Raw genomic sequence first — 27,917 nt, forward strand, 5'->3', positions numbered from 1 at the left:
TGAACAATTTTCCGACGTTTAAATCCTATAAACTACAATTCCCTTAGAAAGCCTCTGGGAGTGCTTTCAAAGTATGAAGACCCCGCCTGAAACTTTTAGACACTAAAACAGACACTTCTGAGATACTCAAATAATGCAGTAACTGAATAAATATTTTCCATCATCTGTCACAAGAATTTTTATTCAAATATTTAGGAGAAAGCATCGCATATTTTCATGTTATATTTCGGACCGGCACAAACAGAAAACCTGCTTTCCGAACACTTCTTACTGCATCATGGCGGTGCCGATGGCGGTAAATTCAGGTAATGATGTTTATTTCAAGAAATTATTTAGTTATGTCTGTTTCTCTAAGCCTACATTTTTATGTCGCACAGTTAGGCTCATAAATTCAAGGTTCAGCTCATTGTCTGTTTGTCTGAACATGATCCGCCTGGATGGTTCTGACTGCTAGCCTAGCCTAGCCTAGCTAATGCAATTGAAAGCTAAATAACCGAGTCTTGGAGGATGGACACCAATTCTGTTGCTTTTTCAAAAAATAAATATTGTAGAAAATCACTGTCTTTCTAAATGAAACGTTTTTCTCAGCAGTGTTGGTTATTGCGTTTGCCTACTTGGGAGTAAAACTGAAACTAACAATACTGTGGTTTACAGTAATTCTGAAATTCACATGAATTTCTAATCTTTAGCAAATTAGGAAGACCTTTTGAATAGAACCGAAATCACGCATGTAGATCGAACAAAAAACTATTTATATCATTTTCAGATACGAAATTCTGGGGTAATTTATGGCATTAAAACCTGTACAAACTTGCAACCTAAAGCCAAAATACTGTTTGTAAAAACGAGAACACTTTGTCCGTTTTTTAATGCTGCAATGAAACGTTTGCTTTTGTTTTTGAGAAATTGCAATAAAAACATTGTCAAATGGATTTCTGATATTTCTTTATTCAGCAAATGGGTTGTTATTGTTAAAAATAACATTTTCATTGAGCAAAAATGTTTTTTTATTGAAACATCTTAAAGAAACAAGATTGTTAAATTACAACAAAAACATTTTAACAATTGGTGTCAAAGTGTTTGAAAATGATGTGTTTTGAGGATTAATGCGTAGCCGCAACTTTCACTGCTTACACCTTACATGAAGCAGTGGCTCTGGTTAGACATCAAATCAGTGAATGTTTGATAGAAAGATGCTTTAAAATACTAACATATTATTAGGTTGGTTTAAAAAAATCTACCCATTTTAAGATAAATCAAGCACTAATGGTTTGACCTTGTGCCCTGTCACTAATCCAAAGTAAACAAATAGAAACCAAATTAAATCTGGATGTGTTTAATTTTTGTTAATGGGGATTTTAGAAGGGATTTAGTTCCACATCTGGAAGTCTAACAGATTTGATTTTTTATTTTTTTGGGGTGTGGGGTGTAAAGATTGGGCCGTTCTGACTGTTGTGAAAAAAGCCAGATATGTTTTGCTGTCTGTGTGAACGTAGCCTTGGAGGATGAACAAAAACAGTGTTTGGCATCATTAAGAGAACCAGCATGTATAACTCAGTGATGAACCTTTGTGCTCACTCAGGGGCCAGTCTGTGGGGGCCACTTAAAGAGCTGTGGGAGACGGTAGACGGCGCCATACTGAGAAGACAGTCAGAAACCGTCCACCTTCTGGACCTGCAGCTGAAGAAACACAAACCTCACTTTCTCTCCCTTTTTAAGAATCCGGTGAGGAAATGTCCAAGCGCAGCAACTTTAATTAACCTAATCAGTTTCTAACCCAACAGAAAGTGATAAAATATGTTTATTTTTAGCCAAAAAGTCCAGAACAGAGAGAAAAAGTGCGTAAAGCCAGCACAGAAGGCATCGCCATCCAGGGTCAGCAGGGCTCCCGGCTCCTTCCAGAGCAGCTTCTGACCGAGGCCTTCATCCTCAGCGATCTGTTTGACATCGGAGAGTTGGCTGCTTTGGAGCTTCTCTTGGCTGGTAATGTGAAAGTTATGTGACCACGTTAACTTAATTGTTGAACATCACTAAAGCATCGCTCCATCTTCACCAGGTGAGCAGCAGCAGCCTCATTTTCCAGGCCTGACGCGAGGCCTGGTGGCCGTTCTGCTCTACTGGGACGGGAAGCTGTGTGTCGCCAACTCTCTGCGTACGCTCATCCAGTCACGACATGGCAAGACGTTCACCCTGGATTTGAGGTGAGCGCTGATTGTGATGTTTAGTACTTGACCTCAGGGCTGAAACGATTAATCAAATTATCCTGATGCATCGATTCTACAAATAATTGTCAACTAATTTAGTAATCAGTTAACTTATTAACTGGAGTACACAGACTCCAGTTCACACTAAAGGAATGCTGAATTATTCCTTTTTTAAATAAGAAAATGAACATACACTGCCTGGCCAAAAAAAAAGTCGCCACCAAAAAATGGTCACACTCTCTAATATTTTGTTGGACCGCCTTTAGCTTTGATTACAGCCCGCATTCGCTGTGGCATTGTTTCAATAAGCTTCTGCAGTGTCACAAGATTTATTTCCATCCAGTGTTGCATTAATCTTTCACCAAGATCTTGTATTGATGATGGGAGAGTCTGACCACTGCGCAAAGCCTTCTCCAGCACATCCCAAAGATTCTCAATGGGGTTAAGGTCTGGACTCTGTGGTGGCCAATCCATGTGTGAAAAAGATGTCTCATGCTCCCTGAACCACTCTTTCACAATGTGAGCCCCATGAATCCTGGCATTGTCATCTTGGAATATGCCCGTTCCATTTGGGAAGACAAAATCCATTGATGGAATAACCTGGTCATTCAGTATATTCAGGTAGTCAGCTGACCTCATTCTTTGGGCACACAATGTTGCTGAACCTAGACCTGACCAACTGCAGCAACCCCAGATCATAGCACTGCCCCCACAGGCTTGTACAGTAGGCACTAGGCATGATGGGTGCATCACTTCACCTGCCTCTCTTCTTACCCTGATGCGCCCATCACTCTGGAACAGGGTAAATCTGGACTCATCAGACCACATGACCCTCTTCCATTCCTCCAGAGTCCAATCTTTATGCTCCCTAGCAAACTGAAGCCTTTTTTTCTGGTTAGCCTTACTGATTAGAGGTTTTCTTACGGCTACACAGCTGTTCAATCCCAACCCCTTGAGTTCCCGTCGCATTGTGCGTGTGGAAATGCTTTTGCGTTCACAATTAAACATACTCCTGAGTTCTGCTGTTGTTTTTCTTCCATTTGATTTGACCAAACGTTTAAGTAATCGCCGATCACCATCATTCAGGATTTTTTTCCGACCACATTTCTTCCTGGAAGACGATGGTTCCCCACCATCCTTCCAGTTTTTAATGATGCGTTGGACAGTTCTTAACCCAATTCTAGTAGTTTCTGCAATCTCCTTAGATGTTTTCTCTGCTTGATGCATGCCAATGATTTGACCCTTCTTAAACAGACTAACGTCTTTTCCACGACCACAGGATGTGTCTTTTGCCATGGTTGTTTAAGAAATGAGGAGTTACTCATTGCATCAGCTGGGGTTAAATAACTTGTTGCCAGCTGAAAGATAATCGCCTATGCAGTACTTATCCAATAGGAGGCTTGTACCTATTTGCTTAGTTAAATCCAGGTGGCGACTTTTTTTTTGGCCAGGCAGTGTAGTATTCCCTAAAATGCGATAGCAGCATTCCCTTAGTGAGTAAAGGATGAATCTGCAGCTATAAAAATACAATCATCAGAATGTGAAAAGGTCAGACATTTTTACTGGACTGATCTTCAGTACAGTGTCGTACTGATCTGTTTTATTTATTGGTGGATAGAAAAAGTAGCTTAATAGGAGATTTATTTACAGAATGTGAAAGAGGTGAAGCTGAAACTGTCACTAAAGGAGTTTTGGCTAAACTACATCTCTGCAAATGACTTCTGTATTCTCCAGTTAACAATTAATTGATCACTAAATTAATTGATAATTATTTTAATAATCTATTGTTTGCTATTAACCGTTTCAGCCCCAAACTAAAGGAAGGCTAAGTTACTGCATTTTAGACAATAAAATGTTTATATTCTTATTTAATAAAGGAATTGTTTTTCATTTGCATCGTTTACTGTATTTTTAATATTGTATAAAAAAGTCCTAAGTGATTAAATAAAAAATCTGTAGAAAGTGGCAATTTTGTTATCTGATTAGTCGCCAGAATAATTGATTATTTAAATAACTGATTCACTCATCTTTTACCTGGTTGTTTTTTTATGACATGCCGTCCGTCGTATCACAGTGAAGAGCTGGTTGCCTTGACGACCCGTTTCACAGACGAGCTGATGAGCCAGGGACTGACCAAACGCATCCTGACTTTGGTGTCAGACATAAGTGTGACGCGGGAGTTTGAGCGGCTGCAGAAAGAGCGCGGCTTGGGGAACGAAAAGCACAGAAAGGAGGTGGGAGCCAACATCCTGGATCAACCAGCAGCATCAACAGTTATCCAGCTTCTTTATCCAGATTTGAGCTGAAAGTTTTGTTTTGCTTCAGGTTTCTGACCTCATCAGAGAGTGTCGCCAGGCTTTGGCAGACAGCTTGTTTTCGTGGACCTGTCAGTCGCCGTTGACCAGAGACGACACCTTGGCTCTGATTGGTCACCTGGAGACGGTGACGGCTCAGGCCGACGGCTCATTGGACAGCGTAAACCTGGCTCTGGTCATGGCTCTGCTCTACTGTTTGGACGTCAGCTTCATAGAGCAAGGAACAGAAGACAGAGAAGGTGATGCATGCACAGCTTGAATGCGACCTGCTGTGGCGCTGCCGGCCTGACCGTGTGACGGTTTGTCCCTCAGATCTGCTCCAGGCTCTGCCGCTGCTGACGGAGAGGCAGTACGTCTCGGCGGTGCACAGCCGCCTGATGGACGGCCAGCCGTGGAAACTCCCAGGGCTCCAGGCCGTGTGCCGGCTGGCCTGGGCTCTGGCTCTCAGGGTTCTCTCCCAGCTGCCGCAGGGGTCAGGTGAGCCTGCCGTGTGGGTCAGGGGTCGGGTGAGGCTTTAAGATCTGGGTTCAAAATGGCCGCTGGTTCCTGGAAAAACGAGGAGGTTGAGAGGTTTCAGGTCTGGTTTAGACATGTTGCAGCGTGACGTCACACACACAAGATCAGCCCTTATTTCTCTTATTATCTTATTATCCCTCCGTCCGTCCCTTATTTTCTGTCCGTCTTTTCTTTTCTCAGCTCGTTATTGTGAATTTTTCCATCTTTAATTTTCTGACAACTATAAAAACTTTTGCTACAAATTCTTGCAGAACATTTTGTATTTCTGTTTAAAAATTAGCTAAAAAACATGAATCGTCTGCAGATTATTGATTTTAACCAGAACGCTCTCCATCCTCAGTCTGACTGCTTGGTGGATGCTGGTTGTATTTCCGTGAGGCTCCAGATTGACCTGATGTGTGTGTGTGTGTCTGTGTGTGTGTTTTCAGCCCTGGTTGAATTCACCGAAGCGGACGAGGCGCTGGCCGACCAGGCTCTGCTGGGAGACGTCTTCCTCTTCATGAAGGAGGGGATTCTGGGATGCAACGCTTGTGCCCAGGAAGAGTTTTACGTCCGCCGCCTCCATTCGCTCATCACAGACTTCCTTGCTCTCATGCCGATGAAGGTCAGATGTTCCTCTTCAGACAGTTGTAATTCAGTTTATTCACTAAATAACACATTTTATTTTAGTTATTTCTGCCTTTTTGTACATCTGCAGGTGAAGCAGCTTCGTAACCGCGCTGATGAAGACGCCCGTCTGGTCCACATGTCTTTGCAGATGGACAGCGAACTTCCATCTTCACTGCGGAAAGATTTGGATCACCTCATGGTTCTGGTGAGTCGTTGCAGCTTTGCCTGATGACAAATTTGGCTGCACAATAAATTATCCATGAAATAATTGCAATAAACGACAATATTGTTTGACACCATTTTCAAGTATTATAATGATAATGGCAAAAATAATGCAGGTAAACATTCTCAAAGATTAAATTCTAATGAACATTTAACACCGGAACTGGAAGACATTTTAAATATCCAAAATAAACAAATAAAACAACAAATAAAATGAATTATGAACTCTTTGTAATCAAAATGTCCCTTAAATAAAAGGCTAGTTAAAACCAAAGCACCGGAATGAAGACTTTTATCTACGGTGCACCGATTTAGCAGCCATCCGATTTCCTTAATTTTGGGAGATCGGTGATCGGCCGATATTTACGTGTGAAGCTGATCTGATCTCTCTCAGCAAAAGTCTAAAAATCAACCACTGTCTTCTTATTTCTTTCTATATCTAACAACATTGAAAAAATTGGTTTCAGCCAAAATTGGAATCGGCAGGTCAGAGTTTCTAAAGATCGGCGATCGGCCAGAAAACTGTAATTGGTTCACCCCGACTTTTGTCATCCAGTTTTTGGTAGAGAGAGAGAGAAAAAAAAAGAAAAACAATAAATAACACAAATGGAAATTATTGAGCTCATTTCAATTTATCATGCCATTAATTTATTCATTGCTTATTTCAACTGGCCTCTTTGCCATAAACATATTCATGCAAATCTCAATCATCCTTTCTGAATCTTGTCTGATGTGTTGTGTGTGTCAGATCGGGGAGTTTTACACTAAAGACCCGTTTGGACTGGAGCTGGGCCTGGAGTTCTGGTGTCCCACCGAGTCTCTGCAGCACACCTCGCTGCAGGGCTCGTACCTCGGCATGGCGCTGCAGCGGCCGCCTCATAAACAGGTCAGGGTTTGTTCAGACGCTGAGCTGCAGCTCAGCAAACAGAGTCCTGCTCACGTTGCTCTGTGGTGCAGGTGGTCCTGTCAAAGTTTGTGCGTCAGATGGGAGACCTTCTGCCCTCCACCCTCTACATTTCCTACCTGAGCATGTTGAAAGGCCTCGCCAACGGCCCGCAGTGTGCTCACTACTGCTTCAGTCTTCTGAAGACCAATGGGGCAACACACAGTAAGAAAACACATTTACAACAATTATTACTCTTTAATAATAACAACAGGTCTGAGACGGCTGCTTTTCAAAATGGAAATCTGTAAAATTAGACTTTGAAGTTCATGATGGTGTAAACAAACGAGCAACGAGGCTGAAATAAATAATAAAGTTAATTCACTTGAACTACTTTATGAAGTATTTCTACTGTTTCCTGGGTGAAATTTCTGGGTGCTTGATCCACCGTGGGTAACTTCACTGAATGAAGGACAAACATTCACCAGACACAGACCTGCAGCTTTTGTTAAACTTTCATAAGTTTTATATTGAAAAATTTATTTTTTGCCTGCTTTTTTTATTTTGCAATTATTTATCCTGATTTTTAAAATACCGAAATTTTCACATAACTTTATATTTTGGTCTGTTTGATGATGTAATTTTTAGCTATTAAATGATTGGTGTTTTGATCAGTTATTCAGGACTCGAGTCGCTTTTTTATCAAATACATTTTTACTCGTGTAACCTTTTTGGACGGACACTTTTTACTCTTATTTGAGTAAAAATATGTTGGAGAAGTGCTACTTTGACTTGAATACTATTTTTGGTTGCTTTACGGACTTCTGGTTCAAATAAAAAACTTTTTGTTTACTTGATTGTTAAATAATCCATTCCAAATCAATATTACATTTATAGACAATGAATTAAAAAATAAACAACTGTAAAACTATGATGTTAAATGTGCAGTTCAGCCAGAGCAAAAAGTTAGTTTAGTTTCCTTCTGCTCTTCTCTGCAGAGTCTAGAAAAACATGAAAGTTACTATTTTTTGGCTTTTAGACATATTTTCCCATAAAGAGAAAATAAAGAGTGTCTGATTTTTTTTCTCTGTCCAGGTGACAACATCCAGGGAGCTTCAGGCAGTCCGGTGTCCTGGGAGCATTTCTTCCACTCCCTCATGCTGTACCATGAGAACCTGAGACGAGACCTTCCCAATCCGGACTCGGCCCACTACCGCCACCCTCCGCTGCGGGGAATCACCCAGCGAGAGCTGGAAGGACTCACCGCCTTCCTGCAGCTTCTCACCACTATCATTACCTGGGTACGACACGACAAGCAGCCCTAAAGATGCTCCTGTCCCTTTAACTGTGAAGCAGCAGGGTTCTCTGCTTCCTTCATCTGTTAGTAATGATTGTTTTCCTCTGCAGAGTGAGAACGCTCGACTGGCGTTGTGCGAACACCCACAGTGGACTCCGGTGGTGGTGATGCTGGGATTGCTGCAGTGCAGCGTTCCTCCGGTTCTGAAGGCGGAGCTCCTTCAGTCGCTGGCAGCTTTCGGGAAGTCGCCAGAGATCGCCGCGTCTCTCTGGCAGTCGCTAGAGTACACACAGGTAGGACAGGAAACACACAGGTAGGACAGGAAACACACAGGTAGGACAGGAAACACACAGGTAGGACAGGAAACACACAGGTAGGACAGGAAACACACAGGTAGGAAAAGAGGAAACACACAGGTAGGAAAAGAGGAAACACACAGGTAGGACAGGAGGAAACACACAGGTAGGAAAAGAGGAAACACACAGGTAGGACAGGAAACACACAGGTAGGAAAAGAGGAAACACACGGGTAGGACAGGAGGAAACGGGTAGGACAGGAGGAAACACACAGGTAGGACAGGAGGAAACACACAGGTAGGACAGGAAACGGTGCAGCTATACTGACGGCGCGCTTTTACTCTGACACGTCCAGAAGCCTTCAGATGTTTCCAGATCAGAACCAGAGCCCAGTTGTGTTTAATTTAATCTGCAGCTGTTCTGGTTTTGGCCCCAGAGGTTCTTTAGACACTCCCTCCCCGGTTTCTTGGTATTTTATAATTTTTTATGATCACAATGATTGATTTTTATAAGTAAAGTCTTTATTGTCATTTGTACATTTTGTACCCATCACATAGAAATTGGGGCAGAGTTTTCTCCTCTTTCTGCTTCATTTAACCTCTTGAACTTTACGATGTTTTGTATGTTGAACACTGACTATAACTCGACATTAAGTAAAGCTCAGGCAGCAGTGGAGTAGAAGCAACAGATTCCTGCAGCGCCCCTGTCATGACTCTTGTGTTTTCCAGATCCTCCAGACTGTCCGAGCGCCGGGCCAGAGGCAAGCAGCCGGGATTGAGGTTAGTCTTTGTCTGGGTTTTCACCCCGTCATCAGATCTGGATTCGTCTGATTCTGGTTGTGTTTGGCTCCCAGGTGGAGCTGAATGAGATCGAGTCGAGCTGTGAGGAGTATCCTCTGACCCGGGCCTTCTGCCACCTCATCAGCACCCTGGTGGAGAGCAGCATACCTGGTAATTTGGGGGCGGGGCTTCGCGTTCCCGGCTTCCAGCCCTACCTGAACTTCCTGCGTGACTCCGTGTTCCTCCCATTCCCGACCCGAGCGTATCGCCGTCCAGCTGAGAAGGTAAACTCACGCAGAGCGTTTGGACGGAGCTCCAGTGTGCAGACTGGTGCTTGATAATTCTGACTGTATAGTTTTGTAATAAAGTGCAATCTAATGTTTGATAAAAGCCTAAAACTGGAAAACATTATTTACAGTTCATATTTTTCTACACCTAATAAAAATAATTTTTTTCTCACCATCTGAAGTTAAATCAGACTAAACTCCTCTTGTTTTAGGTCAGTTAGAATCACCAAAATTATTTACTTTTACTAAACGGCAGAAAACTTGGTGAGAAATTTTTTTCAAGGTTTAAAATTAAGGCCTTAAATGGTTTTAAATGGATTAAAAACAGTAAGTTGGCCTCAAATACATAAATCACAAGTCTTAAATTTTTTCTTGGCAGGACAATTTAATTGTGCATATTCTATGTATTTTATAATTTTTTTCACTCTTGGCATTTGAGGCTACCATTAGCTGGCTGCTAACATACCCTTGCTAGCTTTCTAGCTTTTTTACGTTTATCATGGATAAGTACAAATGTACTATTCATATCTAATATACAATTTTATTGAATTTGGGGGATTTTTTGTTGAATTGGTGTTTTGTAAAAGGTGTGTGAGAGAGAGAGACATCTCAAAACAACACTTTGTTGTATTTTATTTTATCTTGTCCCAGCTGTGGAATGTAGAATATTACCACAAAAAAGTTACTTACAAAGTAATAAATTATATTAAAAAATTCAAGGATTTTTACTGTCTCACCAGCTCATATTTGCATGTTTATGGTATAAAACCTGATAAGTGAAGAGTATGAATAGGTGTATTTGAAAAAAACTGTTAATGTGTAATGAAGCTGTATTAACAGTGGTTCATTTGTTTTTATCTCCAAAGTGTGATAAGTTGAAAACTTACCTTGAAAATGTTTGATAGGTTCTTTAATTTGACTGTGGGGTCAGGATACAAACCCGTGTTTCTTCTTCTGTCAGTGGGAGGTCGCTGACGCCGTCCTGGAGGTTTTCCACAAGCTGCTGCGCGACTACGAGCCTCAGCCTTCGGACTTTGTGCAGGAGACGGTGGAGCTGCAGGGGGAGCAGGTCCTCGCTCACAAGCCGCCCGGCCACAGCATCATGTTCCACCTGCTCAACGACTCGCCCATGCTGGCGCTCTGCCTCAGCCTGCTGGAGGAGGGCGTCCGCCAGCTGGACACATACGCTCCCTTCCCCGGTGAGGAAACGCTCTCTGCCTGCCCAAGGTTTTTTTTTTAAAAGAAGACATATTTTGTAAAATTCACATTTTGCACGTTTTTGTATTTTCATATGGGTTTCTACAGCTTCTAAAAACAAAGTGCTTAAAAAAAACCACCCAGCTGGTTTTGGGAGATAAGTTAAAATTAGTTGCGACTGGATTATGAGCCATTTCCAAAACCTCCTGAATGTAACGTCACAAGTCAGCAGGCACCGCCCGTCACCTAGCAACCCAAGCTGAGCTCCAGCACATTTGGTCTGTATGCGCCTTACAATGGCTGCTGGAAAAGACAAGAGTTTACTATCCAGAAACCACTTGCTACATTCTTATTGGTTGTGCAGAAGGCTCCAGTTTTGCTTTTCAAAGACATGGTTGCATAATTGCTCATCTATTTGCAGCTATTTTTATGTGAGAGTGCAAACATTGAGTTGGGGGGCGTGGCCAGCAGCGGCTCATTTGGATTTAAAGTGACAGAAAACTTTAAATCAGCTGAAAATAGGCAGAACTGATCAGACTCAATTTTTGTTATCCAAGGATGATTTTGTGCAAAGTATGGACATATTTTGTATAGCAAGTAATCTCTTTTAACCCACCACAACAGTTGAGCTGATTTAGAAATAACTAATGTTTAACATATTCCTGCTGTAACAAACGCACAAGTTTGTTATGGAATACTTTCATTGCATAAAAATGTTTATTAGATTTATTTTTCAGTCTTTAGGTTTAAAAGTATGTTTTTTTGTTTGTTTTGTCTTTCATAATTTTCCACAAATGTCGACATCCCACGGAAAAAAAATAATTTATTCTTTTACAAAGTTTTCCGTTTCATGGTTTTTTAAAACTGACAAACAAATTTCTATAGCATTTATTTATCTTTTTTTCCCAAAAGGTCACATAAAATTTTCAGCTCTAAAGTTTTGTTTCACTGGACTGAGAGTAAATTTGGCTCTTTAGAACTTTTATAATTTGGAGTTTAAAAGGCCACATAAAAGCGTATGGTGGGCCACATTTCACCCCCAGGCCTTAAGTTTGACACCTGTGCCTTACAGGTAAGAAGCACCTGGAGTCCGCTGTGCTGCACTGTCTGTGCCTGCTGGACCTGGCGCTGCAGAAGGAGGTGATGTTCATGGACCTGCTGCGGGAGAGCCAGTCGTCTCTGCTCGTCTCCCCCCTGGAGCAGCTCTTCCAGGGGGTCAGTCCGCAGACCAGGAGAGCCGACCACATCGTAAACATCGCCAGGTATGCACCCGGATGTCAGCCCAGTCGCTTTATCTTGTTGCAGGTTCAGATTATTGACCTCATGATCGGTTTTTGTTGCAGGTATCTTTACCACAGCAGCTCAAACCCAGAAGCTGCTTTCCAGAGCGCCAGGATTCTGCGACGCATCGCCAACTACCCCAACATCCAGATTCGGCTGGTGGGAGATTTCACACATGACCAGGTCTGCACAGCTCCAGCATTAGATAACATTAGATAAATGTTTTCAAGCTTTCAGCTGTAATTTAAATTTAGAGGGATCCATGACTAGTTGAACATGTTGGCCTATATATGTTGTAATCTTCCTCTTAACCTAGAAGTTGTTATTTGTGATGCATAAAAACTCATAATTACTTCAAAAAGTTAATATCTCTGTTATATTTTTCACCTCTGGAGGTTGCCATTTTTCTGTATTGTGCAATGCATGCTGGGACAACGACCCAGCATGCAGGTCAAAATGGACTCATGTCTATAAACAAAACACAATAAGTCAAAGTGATGGAGGCTGATGAGGGACCACAAAACATCTGGATTGAGGAAAACAGCATCAGAGTTTGCATGTGTTGTTTATATGTGAGATTTCTGCTCAACATGATCGGCTCCTGATCTGATGTTTATCATAATAGCACTTTAGAACTTTAATTATTGTACAAAATAATTACTGCTCTGACTGGATGAAGCTAGCGCTGTAGCACCTAGCATATGTAATCTACCCAGGTGCATTTAAGTGAAAACAACATGGCGGCATCCGGGTGACAATATTTTATTTAAAAAACAAAACAGTCTACAGTATTTTCACTGTAAATATTCTCAAAGTCTGATGTTTAAACTAATGATGGATCCTTATGATTTGTTCTCTCTTCTCTAGTTTCAGGCAGAAATCTTTGTAAAGAATTTCATGTTTTATCTGTTTTTCTTTCTGGATCAGGCGGTGAGTGCAAAGCTGATGGCTGGATTTGTGGAGTGTTTGGACAGTGAAGAGGCAGAAGAAGGAACAGAAGGAGAAGATGGTGATTCATTTCTGTTTTCTAATACATAACAGCTAAACCTGTCATCAGAACTCATTTTGCTGGATGATAAATTTTCCCAGAAGTTATTGCTGTAAACTATGACATTGTTGCTTTGAGACCATTTTCAGGTAAGATAGTAATGATATAATAGTCCAAGAACACATTGTCAAATATCAATAATCTTTTTCTAATGAACATTTAATGGAACTGAAAGGCATTTTAAATGTCCAAATTAAATATACAGAAACAACAAATAAAATGAATTCTGTAAATTAAGTTGTTTCTTCTTAAAAGCACCAAACTGAAAACTTTCATCATCAAATTTTTAGTAAAAAGAGAAAACGATAAATTGTGCAAATAGAAATGGTTGAGTTTGTTTTAATTTAAAATGTGGTTATTTGATTTATTGCTTATTGCGACAGATCTAAAAACAGCCATGAGTCCATTTTAAATTCTGTGAAAGATAAACTGGAGGCAGTCAAACTGACCAATCAGAGTTGTTGGTCTTTAGATGTTGATCGACCAAAGAAAGTGGCGAGAATCCGACACGAAACCCAGATCCACATCCTGAACCTGCTCATCACCTCCTTGGAGCTGAAGGCGCCCAACCTGGCGCTCTACCTTCTGGGTTATGAAGTCAAGAAGCCGGTGGCTTCCACCAACCTGCAGGATCCAGGTGAGTGCAGCGGGTCGAGCTCACCTGTTGATGGTTGTGACCAGGTGACGTGAGCGTCGTCTGAACCGCTGCAGGTGTGCTGGGGTGTCTGCGTAGCTGCCTGCACGCCATCCTGAGTCTGCTGCAGCGAGGCACAGAGAAACGGTCCGGACCCGTCCTCACCCAGCAGGCGCCTCACCTGGCGGAGCTCTGCTACCAGGTAACCTTCGTCACTGAAATGTTGTTATATTGAAATGTTTTGTCTGAGTTGCACAGTTTCTGTGGTGCTTCAGGTGATCTACCAGCTGTGCGCCTGTCCCGACACATCTGGACCCACCATGCGCTACCTGAGGACCAGCCAGGACTTCCTGTTCTCCCACCTGCAGCACCTCCCCTTCGTCCTGACAGGTGAGTTCAGACAACCTGCTGAGAGGATCGCAACTTTTACAGCAGTGAAGCATGAAGCTCGTTCAGACGACTGGAGCGCCCCCTGGTGTCAGGAAGCAGATGCAAAGTTCTGCTTCTGGATGGACAAACGACTCTCATCAGCGATTAAACTCTTTAAACTAACTATTTTTGAATAAAACAATATTTTTTTCACATTTTAACATGCAGAATATCATAAAATGTTTTTTTTAAAGAAATAAATTTTCTTCAACAGCACATAAAATTTTTTATTGAAAACAATGTCAGAAAAAAGTGCAAATTTGACATAAAAATGGTTCAGAAAAAAGAATATTCCTTATACTGTTAGTTTCATTCTTTGTGGGAACGTTAAAGATATGCACATCTAAATCTGCTAATGCCAGCATGTTTTTATTTATTATTTTTCTCTGTTCTTTAGCATTTTTTGCTGACGTTATTTGGAGCCACAGCGGCCGGCTGCACAACCCGAATCTGAACCATCCCATAATAACCATGCTAGTGAATGTTGACGTTATTTTCCTGATTGTGATCCGTTTGTCTGCAGAGAACCAGATTGCGGCGCTGTCCCAGATGTCGTGGCTCATGAAGACGACCGCCATCGAGCTGAGGGTGACCTCACTGAACCGGCAGCGCTCGCACACGCAGCGCCTCCTCAGCCTCCTGCTGGACGACCAGCCGCACCCGCAGCACGCAGGTATGCTGCCACCCCAGTCTGCTGAGGATTAAAGCACAGCTGCTGCTTTTCTTCTTAGTCATTAAAGGAAGTTTTATTCAATATGGTGATTAAAAAACAAAAAGTCTGTTTTAAAATGTTACAATTAGCAGTGCTGTGCTGCATAGTTGACCTCAGCTGTGTTTTTTTCCAGCCGATGGAGAGTCTGGCATGGAAGAAGACAGCAGATCAGTCAGCGGTTTCCTCCATTTTGAGACGGTCTCTAAAGGTTTGTGCCTCATTTCTCTCATTCAGTCTCAAAAGTGAAGCCTAGTTATCTTTAGGTAGAGCTGGCCGATGTGGCTTAAAATAAAACCTCTGATGTTTTTCATACCAGATAAACGACGGCGTTTTAGGGCGTTTGGAGATTGAAAGGGAGTAAATTTATACCAAAATCTTCTAGAAAAACCTTGAAAATTGGAGTTTTAAAAGTTGAAAATGTTTAACTTCCATCCATCCATCCATCCATCTTCTTCCGCTTATCCGAGGTCGGGTCGCGGGGGTAGCAGCTTCAGAAGGGAGGCCCAGACTTCCCTCTCCCCAGCCACTTCTTCTAGCTCCTCCGGGGGAATCCCGAGGCGTTCCCAGGCCAGCCGAGAGACATAGTCCCTCCAGCGTGTCCTGGGTCTTCCCCGGGGCCTCCTCCCGGTGGGACGTGCCCGGAACACCTCACCAGGGAGGCGTCTAGGAGGCATCCTGACCAGATGCCCGAGCCACCTCAACTGGCTCCTCTCGATGTGAAGGAGCAGCGGCTCTACTCTGAGTCCCTCCCGGATGACTGAGCTTCTCACCCTATCTCTAAGGGAGAGCCCAGCCACCCTACGGAGAAAACCCATTTCGGCCGCTTGTATCCGCGATCTCGTTCTTTCGGTCATGACCCAAAGCTCATGACCATAGATGAGGGTGGGAACGTAGATCGACCGGTAAATCGAGAGCTTCGCTTTTTGGCTCAGCTCTCTCTTCACCACGACGGACCGGTACAGCGCCCGCTTGACAGCAGACGCTGCGCCAATCCGCCTGTCGATCTCCCGCTCCCTTCTTCCCCCATTCGTGAACAAGATCCCGAGATACTTAAACTCCTCCACTTGGGGCAGGACACCCCCCCTGACCCGGAGAAGGCACTCTACCCTTTTCCGGCTCAAGACCATGGCCTCGGATTTGGAGGCACTGATCCTCATCCCGGCCGCGTCACACTCGGCTGCGAACCGCTCCAGCGAGAGCTGCAGATCACGATCTGATGAAGCCAAAAGGACCACATCGTCTGCAAAAAGCAGAGATGAGATCCTAAGGCCACCAAATCGGATCCCCTCAACACCTTGGCTGCGCCTAGAAATTCTGTCCATGAAAGTGATGAACAGAATCGGTGACAAAGGGCAGCCCTGGCGGAGTCCAACTCTCACCGGAAACGAGCCCGACTTACTGCCGGCAATGCGGACCAGACTCTGACACCGGTCATACAGGGACCTGACAGCCCGTATCAAAGGGCCCGGTACCCCATACTCCCGGAGAACCCCCCACAGGGCTCCCCGAGGGACACGGTCGAACGCCTTCTCCAGGTCCACAAAACACATGTAGACTGGTTGGGCGAACTCCCATGCACCCTCCAGGACCCTGCCGAGGGTGTAGAGCTGGTCCAGCGTTCCACGACCAGGACGAAAACCACACTGCTCTTCCTGAATCCGAGGTTCGACTATCCGACGGACCCTCCTCTCCAGGACCCCTGAATAGACCTTGCCAGGGAGGCTTAAGAGTGTGACCCCTCTATAATTGGAGCACACCCTCCGGTCCCCCTTTTTGAACAGGGGGACCACCACCCCAGTCTGCCAATCCAGGGGAACTGCCCCCGATGTCCATGCGACATTGCAGAGTCGCGTCAACCAACACAACCCTACAACATCCAGAGCCTTAAGGAACTCCGGGCGGATCTCATCCACCCCCGGGGCCCTGCCACCGAGGAGCTTTTTAACCACCTCGGCGACCTCGTCCCCAGAGATTGGAGAGCCCAACCCAGAGTCCCCAGGCTCCGCTTCCTCAGTGGAAGGCATGTTGGTGGGATTGAGGAGGTCTTCGAAGTACTCTGCCCACCGGCCCACAACGTCCCGAGTAGAGGTCAGCAGCACACCATCCCCACTATAAACAGTGTTGGTGCTGCACCGCTTCCCCCCCCTGAGACGCCGGATGGTGGACCAGAATCGCCTCGAAGCCGTACGGAAGTCTTTCTCCATGGCCTCTCCAAACTCCTCCCACGCCCGGGTTTTTGCCTCAGCAACCGCCCGAGCCGCATGCCGCTTCGCCCGCCGGTACCCATCAGCTGCTTCCGGAGTCCCACAGGCCAAAAAGGCCCGATAGGACTCCTTCTTCAGCCTGACGGCATCCCTCACCGAAGGTGTCCACCAGCGGGTTCGAGGGTTGCCGCCGCGACAGGCACCGACAACCTTGCGGCCACAGCTCCGATCGGCCGCCTCGACAATGGAGGCACGGAACACGGTCCACTCAGACTCCATGTCCCCCACCTCCCCCGGGACGTGTTCGAAGTTTTGCCGGAGATGGGAGTTAAAGCTCCGTCTCACAGGGGATTCCGCCAGACGTTCCCAGCAGACCCTCACAACACGTTTGGGCCTGCCAGGTCTGACCGGCTTTCGCCCCCACCACCGGAGCCAACTCACCACCAGGTAGTGGTCAGTGGACAGCTCCGCACCTCTCTTCACCCGAGTGTCCAAGACATACGGCCGCAGATCCGATGAAACGATGACAAAGTCGATCATCGAGCTGCGGCCTAGGGTGTCCTGGTGCCAAGTGCACATATGGACACCCTTATGCTTGAACATGGTGTTCGTTATGGACAATCCATGGCGAGCACAGAAGTCCAGCAACAGAACACCGCTCGAGTTCAGGTCGGGCGGGCCGTTCCTCCCAACCACGCCCCTCCAGGTCTCACTGTCATTGCCCACGTGAGCGTTGAAGTCCCCCAGCAGAACAAGGGAGTCCCCAGGAGGAGCACTCTCCAGTACCCCCTCTAAGGACTCCAAAAAGGGTGGGTAATCTGAACTGTCGTTCGGCCCGTAAGCACAAACGACAGTCAGAACCCGTCCCCCCACCCGTAGGCGGAGGGATGCTACCCTCTCGTTCACCGGGGTAAACCCCAACGTACAGGCGCCGAGATGGGGAGCAACAAGTATGCCCACTCCTGCCCGACGCCTCTCACCTTGGGCAACTCCAGAGTGGAAGTATGTCCAGCCCCTCTCAAGGAGACTGGTTCCAGAACCAGAGCCGTGCGTCGAGGTGAGACCGACTATTTCTAGCCGGAACCTCTCGACCTCACGCACTAGCTCCGGCTCCTTCCCCACCAGAGAGGTGACATTCCACGTCCCTAGAGCCAGTTTCTGCAACCGAGGATCGGACCGCCAGGGTCCCCTCCCTCTGCTGCCACCCATCCCACACTGCACCCGACCCCTTTGGCCCCTCCCACGGGTGGTGGGCCCATGGGAGGGGGGGCCCATGTTTCCTCTTCGGGCTGAGCCCGGCCGGGCTCCATGGGTAAAAGCCCGGCCACCAGACGCTCGCCATCGTGCCCCCCCTCCAGGCCTGGCTCCAGAGTGGGGCCCCGGTGACCCGCGTCCGGGCGAGGGAACACCAAGTCCAAAGTTTTCCTTCATCATTGGGGTCTTTGGGCTGCTCTTTGTCTGGTCCCTCACCTAGGACCTGTCTGCCTTGGGTGACCCTACCAGGGGCATGAAGCCCCAGACAGCATAGCTCCTAGGATCATTGGGACACTCAAACCCCTCCACCACGATAAGGTGGCAGCCCATGGAGGAGCCTCCATGGGCTGCCAGACTGGCTGCCCAGACGGGCTGTTTAACTTTTGGAGCTCAAAGAATTTCCAGATATTTCTAGAAAATTTCTGACGTCACTGAACTATGGAAACCGAGGCAGGCGTTCATGGAAAATAAATCCTGATTTTCAAAAAATCGATTAATTCATAAAATCAATTTGCCGCCCAGCCCTATTTTCAGGAATGTGTCAAAGTGTGTGAACCTCAGTGAATGCTGACTCCTCCTCATGTCGGAGTGTGTGTTGGTGTTTTCCTCCATCAGTGCGCAGGAAGCTGCTCAGCATTCTGGACGCCATCGACTTCAGCCAGGACTTACCGGAGCTGCTGCAGCTGGACTTCTTTGAGCGCGCTCAGATCGAACAGGTGATCTCCAACTGTGAGCATGTGAACGAACAGGGCCACACCGTCTGCAACGTCAAGGTCAGTTTGAAGATGGAAGACGACGGCTTGCTGGTTCGCCTGCTTCTCCGTCTGGATTTCTTCCAGTTTCATTCTGGTTTCCCACTTTGTTCCCAGTTGCTGCACAGAGTGCTGGTGGCCGAGGTGAACGCCCTGCAGGGCATGGCCGCCATTGGACAGAGACCGCTGCTCATGGAAGTAAGTACACCCCCCATACATCCATCTGATTGAACATCAGTCTGTCTGTCCATCCGTCTTAAGTTCTGAACTTTTATCTTTATATTCAGTATAATTTTTCTCACTCTGTCCTTCGTCGCTGCGTCGTTTTGTTTTTCCCTCAGGAGGTGAACTCCATCCTGCAGCAGGTGGTGGAGCGAAACCGCGTCCGCCGCAGCCTGAGCGCCAAGCGGCACGCGCTGCAGTCCTGGAGGAGCCTGGTGGAGACGCTGCTGACCGCCTGCCCAGCTGACCTGATTCCTGCTGACGACCGGCAGCTCATCATCAGAGACCTGCTGCTCGACCTCTTCGATAAGGTCACTGACTCGTCTGCATCGGTTATGTTGGTTCAGAGTTTGGTTCAAGGCTGGCAATCCTTGAAAATGCTTGAAAGTCATTTAGGTGTTTTCAAGGTTTTGATTTTGAAGTCCTTGAAAGCGCTGCAGAGTTTTGTAATTAAGTGAAATCAAGCATTTATTTAAAAGCCTAAATTTGGAAAACACTATTTACAGTTGAAACCAGATATTTACATACACCTAAAAAAGACGAAAACATTTTTTTTCTCTGTCTGAAGTTTAATTAGAATAAACTTATTTTATTTTGTATATTTAAAATATTTTCCAGCTCCAATGTTAAATGTTTATTGGTCTTTGAGAGGGAAAACTTGCATTATTATTCCATTAACATTATTATTTTAAAATGGTCTCAAAACAACAATATTATCGTTTATCACAATAATTTCTGGGACATTTTATCGTCCAGTAACGTTAGTTATGGTGACCGGCCTACTTGCTGCTTCCCGTTCCCCAGGTTTTATCAGAGGACGCAGCAGGAGAGTTGATGTCCATCGTTGCCGGCGCCGTCTTCACTCTGACCGCCCAGCTCAGCCAATCGGTGCTCTCGGAGCAGCAGCAGGGCGTAGGATCAGAAGCATCTTCAGGCTTTGCCTCCATCGCTAACTCCGCCCTCCACCTCATCCTCCGCAAGCTGCTGGACTTCATCCTCTGCACCGGTTGGTCGTTATTTCCTCCCTGTTTTCTATCGGACAGGAAGTCTGTGATTAAAACCCATTTTTTCCCTTCTGAAGGAGGCGGATACCAGCGGCTACGTGCGCACCTGTACGGCTCTCTGCTGTATTACCTGCAAATGGCCCAGAAACCAGAGGAACCAGACACTCTGCAGACCGGTACAACTCCAGCTGAAGTTATTGCCGATCTTTGAAGGGAAAGGAAAATTGATCAGAACTTGTCTTTGTTTCTGCAGCTGGAAAAGCCATGTGGGAGCGACTCACTGCTCCCGAAGACGGATTCTCCAAACTGCAGAGGGAGAACCTCGCCATCATCGAAAGCTACGGCAAAACGCTGATGGAGGTCGTCTGTAGGGACGCCTGTGACGGCCACGAAATAAGCAGGGTGAGAGAACTCGCTCCTGAACTCCCACTTTGAGTCATTTTTACCTCAGTATGCTGATTTTCCACTAAAATGGATGATTCAAGGGTTTTTTCCTCCTGATAGTCCAGCAGACTGGGTTCTATTAGAACCAAAGTGAAAAAGTGGATCGGTACATCCCACTTTTGTTCCATCTCCAGCTGCTGTGGTTCTCTTCCTCTCTGCTCAGAACGTGTAATTAGGATTTCTAGGTAAAGAGTAAAATAAATAATAAAGCATGAAGTGTCTCATATAACAATAGAAATGGACTGAATAGATCTGCCTTATGTTTCAAGCACTTTGCCACTGATACCCGATCTAGAATTTTTGTGAATATTGGGACCGATACAGATATTGACATCGGATCGGTTCAGCTCTAACAAAAACCTCTGAAGACACTGAGAGCAACTTCCTGCTTCACCAAATGGAAACAAGATGGAGGCGTCAGATTTTAGCGGTTGGAGGATTTCTCTTTAGTCTTTAGCTAAAGACCACGAGACATTTCTCCTGCTAGCGCTAAGCTAGCATGTTTGTTTTGGTTGTATTTACCCAGAATGCTCTGCACTGTAGTCCACTTCCTGCTGCTCTGCTTGGCGTTCAAAGTAAACGAGTTCATTTCAACTGAACTCAGGCCAAGGTTTGGAGAGCCAGAGTTAGATTTTTTAATTTTTTAGTTGATTTCTCATTCACACCTCACAAACGAACCGGACTTTCTAAGCGGACGGACTGGAGTCGGATTAAAGCGGACTGAACAGGACTGGTGTGAACGCATCGTTAGTTGTTTGTTTCATTAGGATTTGAACCGACTCGTTGTGTTTGTGGAAAACCAACCCGTTTTGAAAGAAACTAGTGAAGCGCTAGCTTATCTTGGACGAGCTGTTTGAGGTTTTATCGTCCGGTAGCGATCTGCCGCTGATTTCTGGTTCTGTTTCCCTTTGCTTTGGGTCAGATGCTGGCTCTAGCCGTTCTGGACCGCATCCTGTCCATCGATCGTCAGAATCAGTGGCTGCTCTACGTGTGTAACAGCGGCTACCTGCGCTCTCTGGTGGAGAGTCTGCGGCAGGACGACGCCGCCCTGCAGAGCCTGCTGGCGCCGCAGCCGCCCCTCCTCAAGCCGCTCTACATCTACGAAAGCAAGATGGTGAGCGCCGTCGTTCAGATGCTCCAGATGTTTGCAGGAGAGACTAACAGACTCTGTGGCTGCAGGCTCTGCTGACTCGTGTGGCGAAAAGCGGGCAGGGAGCCGTGGAGCTGCTGCGCTGCGGCCTGGTGGCGCAGCTGATCGAGTGCCAGGTGTTCGACATGGTTCCCGACTCCGACTCCCACAGGTACCGAGCTCAACATGCCTCTGGTACTGGAATAGTTTACTTTACGTTTCTGAACATTTAACACAACAAATGGGCAAATCTTTATAATAAGCTATTTTCAGAGTTCATATTTCAGGTGCTTAAAATGCTTGAATTTCCGGTGGAGGTTTTCAAGGTTTGGAAAGTGCTTGATTTCTGTTTAAAGTCCTTGAAAGTGCTTAATATTCAAGCCGCACAGTTTAGTAAGACTAAATTTGCAAAACATTATTTTACCAGATATTTTTATACACCTAATAAAAATACATGCACTATTTTTTTCTTACTGTCTGGAGTTAAACTAAACTTTTCTTGTTTTTGGCCAGTTATGAATTATGAAAATGATTTCAATGTGATAAAGGTTAGAAAACCTGGTAAGAGAATTTTTAAAGGTCATTTACCCGAACAAGATTTGCTTGGATTGTTTCAATGTAATGAATATTTTTTATTCCTCATGATTTACATTTTATACATGAAATAAATTATTGAAATTGGGGGATTTTTTTGTTATATTTGTGTTTTGTTCTGCTACCACTCAGGTGCGAACGGTTTCTATAAGAGACACTTCTAAACATAACATTTTATTATATTTAAATAAAGTTTGAAAATACTTGAAAATGTTATTGTGTAAAAAGAGTATGAGCCCTGATGTCAGCTCAGCGCTAATCCTAATCTGGTATCTCACTGTGTTTGTTGCCATGGTAACTCAGGATGATGAGGGATCCGTCGGGCTTCATCCCGAGTCCGATAGATCGCTACAGGCAGATTCTCCTACCAACTCTGAAGCTTCTTCAGGTCATACTGACGTCTACGTCCATGAACCACCAGCAGGGGGCGGCGCAGGTAAACACAACTCTTTATAAGACGTTAAGTGTTGAGGAATAATTTTAGGGCTGCAACTATTGATTCTATATGTTATTCTGACGATTAATTGGATAAAAAACGGCAAATAAGATGCAAATAACAAATAATTGAATTCCTTTTTTAATTAAGAAAATAAACATTTTGTCGCCTAATATGCAATAACACAGCATTCCTTTAGTGAACCTGAACCAGGCGACGTTAAAACTCACGTCAGGAGTTTTGGCTAAAACATATTTACAGACGAAGGTGTTTTTATCTCAAATGCAAAATGTAAGTATTTTTTTTTTGTACAGTTGCAAAAAAACTGTACAAATATAGGAATATAGTCTCTATATTCCAGTTAGCAATTAATTGATTACTAAATTAGTTGACCTCAATTTCAATAATTGATTCATCGCGATTAATCCGATCTGTTGTTTCAGCCACAAATAATGTAAAAGATGCAGCTGCTCTATGTTACAGAAAGGCCTGTGTGTGTGTGTGTGTGTGCGTGTGTGTAGGTCCTCCAGTGGCTGATCGTCCATGCAGACACGGTTCAGTCTTTGCTGCGCTGTCAGGATCTGAGTTTGGGATCTTTGAAGGAACTCTCTCTGCTCACGGCCATCATCAGTAAAACCGCTCTGCCAGGTAGAAAAACCTCAACCTGAGCAGAAAAGACCTGTTGGATCTTTTTATTAACTACATTGTTCTCATTTCCCTTTGATTCAGCGTCTAAATGAGGTTTCTGTTCTGCTAGGCGTCCTGGAGATAGGAGGAGACATCAACAGCGCCGCTCTGATGGAGTTCCAGGGACACATCACCAGATTTCAGGTGAATCACGTCAATCATGAAGCTTCCTGGGGTTCTACCTCCTTTCTACAGACACTAAATTATTTCCAGGTCTGGATGAATCTGGTAAAATGTTTGATTTGAAACAAACTGGCTATAAAAATGTCAAACGAAGCAGATAAATTTTAAAAAGTTTCTAATCTGTGCTTGGAAGCATTTATGTTTCCATTCAAGGTATTTTAAAATCCAACAGAATCTGAAAACATGAAGCCAGTTTCATTTCAGAAACCTGCTGAGAAGCAGAATCAACTATTCAGGCAACTTTGCAGCTAAATCTTATTTTTAATTTTGTCATTAGATTCTATGCTGGTGTCTGTTCATCTTTAAAGTCTTTTAAATTCATCTTACAAAATGTAAGTGAAATACGGCGTGACTGGGCCTGCCACTGAATTTATTGTTACTTTGAGATCATTTTCATGTAATTCATTGATTCTGGCATCACAAGTTAAAACTCTTTCAAAGACTTATAAAATCTAATCTTGTAAAATTTAATTATTAAGTTAATAATAATTTTGAATTATTAAGATTAAATCTTCTAAAACTGAGACATATTTTAAATAACCAAAATAAAACACAACAGCTAAAAACAAAAAGTAAAACTCAAATAAAACCACACATTATAGAAACCATAAATAAAATAAAAAAGAGCCTCAAACAGACCTAGAAATGTCAGACTGGCTAAAGTTCCCCAGGAAACAGTCGCCGCTGCTGTTACGGCTAGCACTAAGCTAACAGCGGCATGTTGTGCAACCAGATGGTGCTTCATGAGGTCAGCACCAGTCAGATTTTGGGATTTTCTTTTGTACATTTCTGTCATGATGCAGGTCTTAAATTTCATTGATAAAAGTCTTGAGTTGTGAAACCCGTATAAAAACCTGCATCGCAGTAACTGGTGTCTGGTTTCTCAGCGGCTGTGCCTGTCCCTGCTGGGTCGCCTCGCAGGAAGCGAACGGGAGCGGCTGCTGAAGCAGGCGGACATTTCTTCACCCGGAGACTCGGCCGAACGACGGGAGGAAATGGAGGCGGCCATGATGCAGGTCCGGCTGCCTGAAGCAGAGTCCGCCTCCTGTCCTGTCTGAGGCCATTCGCTGCTGACGCATGTCTGCTCCGTCCTGCAGGTGTGCGCTAACATCATGGAGTTCTGCCAGACGCTGCTGCTGCAGAGCTCCTCCCAGGCCCAGTTCAGCATCTGCCTGTTCAGTCCGTCAGGCAGCGAGCCGGCCGGCCGAGACGGAGCGCGATCAGGTGGATCACATCGCTCCACTCACTCCGTCCAGTGTTTGACTTTATGAAATCTGTGCCTGAATCGCTTTATTTTGCTTAAAGAGGCTTTTATTCTTTTTTTTTTTTACAGATCTCTCGTCCTCTGTGCCGTCCATCGCTCACTCGCGCGTCCCCAGCCTGGGTCTGGTTCTGTACCTGCTGAAGAACAGCGCTGCAGATTTCTTCCAGTTCCACCAGAGCCACAGGCAGAGCCTGGGCAAGCTGCAGAGCCTGGAGCAGCTTTCTCCAGAGGAGCTGAAGGAGGTCAGCAACCAACCAGCTTACAGGCTTACATCAGATCGCCGGGTTTCAAACCAAATCAGGGTTAGAAACAGGAAATGCAACGTCAGCCTGTTCTCTGCCAGAACCTTGTCAACTTATTTATATTCAATTATTTAATTCCAGAGGGGAAATTTAACTTATAATTCACTAATTATCCTTTAAACTGAAGGTTATAAATTCAGATATCAGCCATTTTCAGTACTTTCATAACAGAAAACAGAAAATTTCTCTAATATGAGCATTGATATAATAAAACAGTCACAAAAGGTGGTGAAGGGCGTGCCATGATGGCGTAGGGGTTAGCGAGACCCACATTTGGAGGCCTCAAGTCCTTGACGCGACTGTCGCGGGTTCGACTCCCGGACCTGGCGACGTTTACCGCATGTCTTCCCCCATCTCCTTCCCCCTTTCCTGTCAGCCTACTTCATGAAAAGGGACTCTAGAGCCCACAAAAAGACCCCCTGGAGGGGTTAAAAAAAACAAAAAAACAAAACAAAAGGTGGTGAAATGAAAGTCATTTATGGCAAAAATGTAATTTAAGCTTTATAAAATGGAAGAAATCTGTTTTTTTTGTTGTAAAAAATCAATTTGTGTTGCTATTTAATAGATATTTGCAATATTTTTTCATCTTCCAAAATCTGCATGAGAAAAAAAACAAACAAGCAGACAGATCAGACACATTTAAATGGCTCAATTTATTTTTTATACATTTTTTACTCACTATATCTTGGACTTTAACTGGATATCAATTGATTAATTAAGTTTGTTGAAAATTTACAATAAACTCACATTTATGAGTTGGTGTGATAAAAATGCAGGGATCTGTAGATTTTTCACAAAAAATTGAAAAGGTAGATCAAAATCTTTTTCAGAACGTTTAAGATGCTACTAAAAATGTTTGTAGCCTTTTAAAATCATATTTTCCAGAGAAGCTTGTGTAGCTGACTGTGTGTTTGCGGCTGTGTGTAGCTGTGCCAGGGCCTGGTGTCGGGTCCGGGCGGCGTGGAGAAGATCTCGTCGGTCCAGAGGAGTCTCCTCGCCAGGCGGCGGCTGGTCCAGTTCATCAACAACAGAGCCAAGCTGCTGGCCTTGTGCTCCTGTATCCTTCTGGCTTTAGTTCTGTTCACAGAGGAACGTTTAGCCCCCCCCCACTACCAAATTTAGAAAAATACAACAAAGTGGGCGGAGCCAAGATACATTGAGGGGCGTGGCCAGGACGAGGCAAGCGCTGTTACAATAGCTGTTAAAATAGTTCCCTCAAAGGGAAGTTTATCATTTGTGAGTTTGGTTGCAGTTTAAATTGAGGATTGTAATATAATCTGAATGATGTGAAATGCTGACATGCAGAACAATCAGGTGATGTCAGAGAAACAGAACTGGTCATAATCTTTTGGTGTAGAAATGCCTTAACTCACCTCTTCCTCAGATGTTATTGAGACCTGCTTGTTTGTGTTGTGGCGCCATCTGGAGTACTACCTGCTGCACTGCACTCCCAGCGACCCAAAAGACTCCCTGTTGCCTGGAAGCAGTTTGTTCAGAACCCGGCTGGCGGACGGTGAGACGGCAACATGATCATTGTTCTGATGTTTTGTTTTAGATTCTGGTTGACGGTTTTGAAATGTTCTAGAAAAATGAAGGTTTTAACTCCATAGGAAGCAGGTTTTTGTTGTTTTTGGTCGTGTATTAAACTGTCTGTGATTTAATAGACGCTTTAATAAAGGCTTGTTGCTCCGTTTGCACTCAGAGATTTCTGCATCTCGTCTGTTTTTCAGATTCGCTTGGCGCGCTGCAGGCTGGCGGCGGCCGGGGAATCGGACTGTCCAGAGTCAGCCAACAAGATCTGGATCTGGTAGGAAACATTTAGATCTTTCATATTACTACTATTATAATGCAGTTTTATTTATTTTTTATGTATTTGCAATTTTTCTTGCTGTCTGCAAAGCAAATTTCTCCTGGAAGGCAATAAAGTTTACCTAATCTAAGATAGGGGAAGGTGATATGTACTTAAAGTTTTATGATGAAATATTGTTGTACAATTGCAATAAAAGTAACTGACAATAAGAAATATTTATTGCATCTTTTTTAGGTATTGTTTTAGGTGACTGTGTGTCACAGTAATTATAACCCCACAAACACAAAAACATCTCTTTCAGATCATTTGCATGTAAAATGCTTTAAGGTTTAGGTTTTTTTCCAAAATGATTTGTATTTATTGCTGAACAAACTGGAGAAACTACTAAAACTACCATTTGGAACCATAACTACAGTTTTTGAACATCATTTAGTGTAATTTATTGTGACAAAGTATAAAAATTCTTATAAATGTATCATGATAAACGATACGATAACATGTTCATGACTCCGTTTTTTCTGTGCTGCAGCTGAAAGGTGACATGGCTGCAGGCTTCGGCGAGGCTCTGCAGAGGAAGCTGCTGGAGGTCGAAGGTCAATACAGCCAGGTCCGCTCCCGCTACACCTTCATCCAGGCGCTGGTCCGCAGGATCCGCGGTTTGCTGCGGCAGCCCAAGAGCTGAGCGCTCCGGCGCAAAAGACTGACCCGATGTTTCTGATGCGGCGTCGCTTTGCCACGATTCTAATAATGTCGACGATTGTTTGTTTGAAGAATGCACCTATATTTCTACTGACTAAGAATTTTGATATTCTTCTGGTTTGTCAATGTTTTTCTTTTCTGAAAATAAATCTTTTCTAAATGTGTAAAATAAAATGTTACTTATATTACACTTTAAACTAGAACATGAAAAGAAAAATAAATTT

General features: G+C 44.4%; 1 protein-coding gene and 1 long non-coding RNA gene across 2 annotated transcripts in view; both read left to right on the plus strand.

Annotated features, from left to right (window-relative positions):
• The window catches only part of LOC116730601 (uncharacterized), a 176,709-nt gene that overhangs the window by 51,847 nt on the left and 96,945 nt on the right, over window positions 1-27,917 (plus strand). The gene's annotated exons all lie outside the window — the stretch shown is intronic.
• On the plus strand, window positions 208-27,881 carry nup205 (nucleoporin 205). Its single transcript, XM_032579670.1, has 42 exons — window positions 208-305; window positions 1,583-1,725; window positions 1,812-1,983; window positions 2,057-2,201; window positions 4,279-4,438; window positions 4,530-4,758; window positions 4,832-4,996; window positions 5,464-5,639; window positions 5,733-5,849; window positions 6,615-6,752; window positions 6,824-6,974; window positions 7,845-8,050; window positions 8,157-8,339; window positions 9,071-9,121; window positions 9,196-9,405; window positions 10,370-10,607; window positions 11,678-11,867; window positions 11,949-12,069; window positions 12,814-12,895; window positions 13,407-13,571; window positions 13,646-13,770; window positions 13,844-13,958; window positions 14,521-14,670; window positions 14,843-14,917; window positions 18,783-18,940; window positions 19,037-19,117; window positions 19,261-19,452; window positions 19,946-20,147; window positions 20,223-20,321; window positions 20,399-20,547; window positions 21,512-21,703; window positions 21,769-21,890; window positions 22,616-22,748; window positions 23,270-23,396; window positions 23,506-23,579; window positions 24,506-24,634; window positions 24,716-24,842; window positions 24,952-25,124; window positions 26,112-26,241; window positions 26,569-26,697; window positions 26,915-26,991; window positions 27,524-27,881. The coding sequence occupies exons 1-42, from the start codon at window positions 278-280 to the stop codon at window positions 27,674-27,676; spliced, it is 5,982 nt and encodes a 1,993-aa protein (XP_032435561.1). The 5' UTR covers window positions 208-277; the 3' UTR covers window positions 27,677-27,881.

The sequence above is a fragment of the Xiphophorus hellerii genome, chromosome 2 (genome assembly GCF_003331165.1).
Source record: "Xiphophorus hellerii strain 12219 chromosome 2, Xiphophorus_hellerii-4.1, whole genome shotgun sequence".
NCBI lineage: Eukaryota > Metazoa > Chordata > Actinopteri > Cyprinodontiformes > Poeciliidae > Xiphophorus > Xiphophorus hellerii.

What these genes read in the sequence shown, in the direction of transcription:
- nup205 (XM_032579670.1), top strand. Translation starts at nt 278, where the DNA reads ATGGCGGTGCCGATGGCGGTAAATTCAG. An exon ending in AGTCGCTAGAGTACACACAG is followed by an intron (nt 8,340 to 9,070) that starts GTAGGACAGGAA and finishes TGTGTTTTCCAG; the next exon opens with ATCCTCCAGACTGTCCGAGC. An exon ending in AGGAACAGAAGGAGAAGATG is followed by an intron (nt 12,896 to 13,406) that starts GTGATTCATTTC and finishes GTTGGTCTTTAG; the next exon opens with ATGTTGATCGACCAAAGAAA.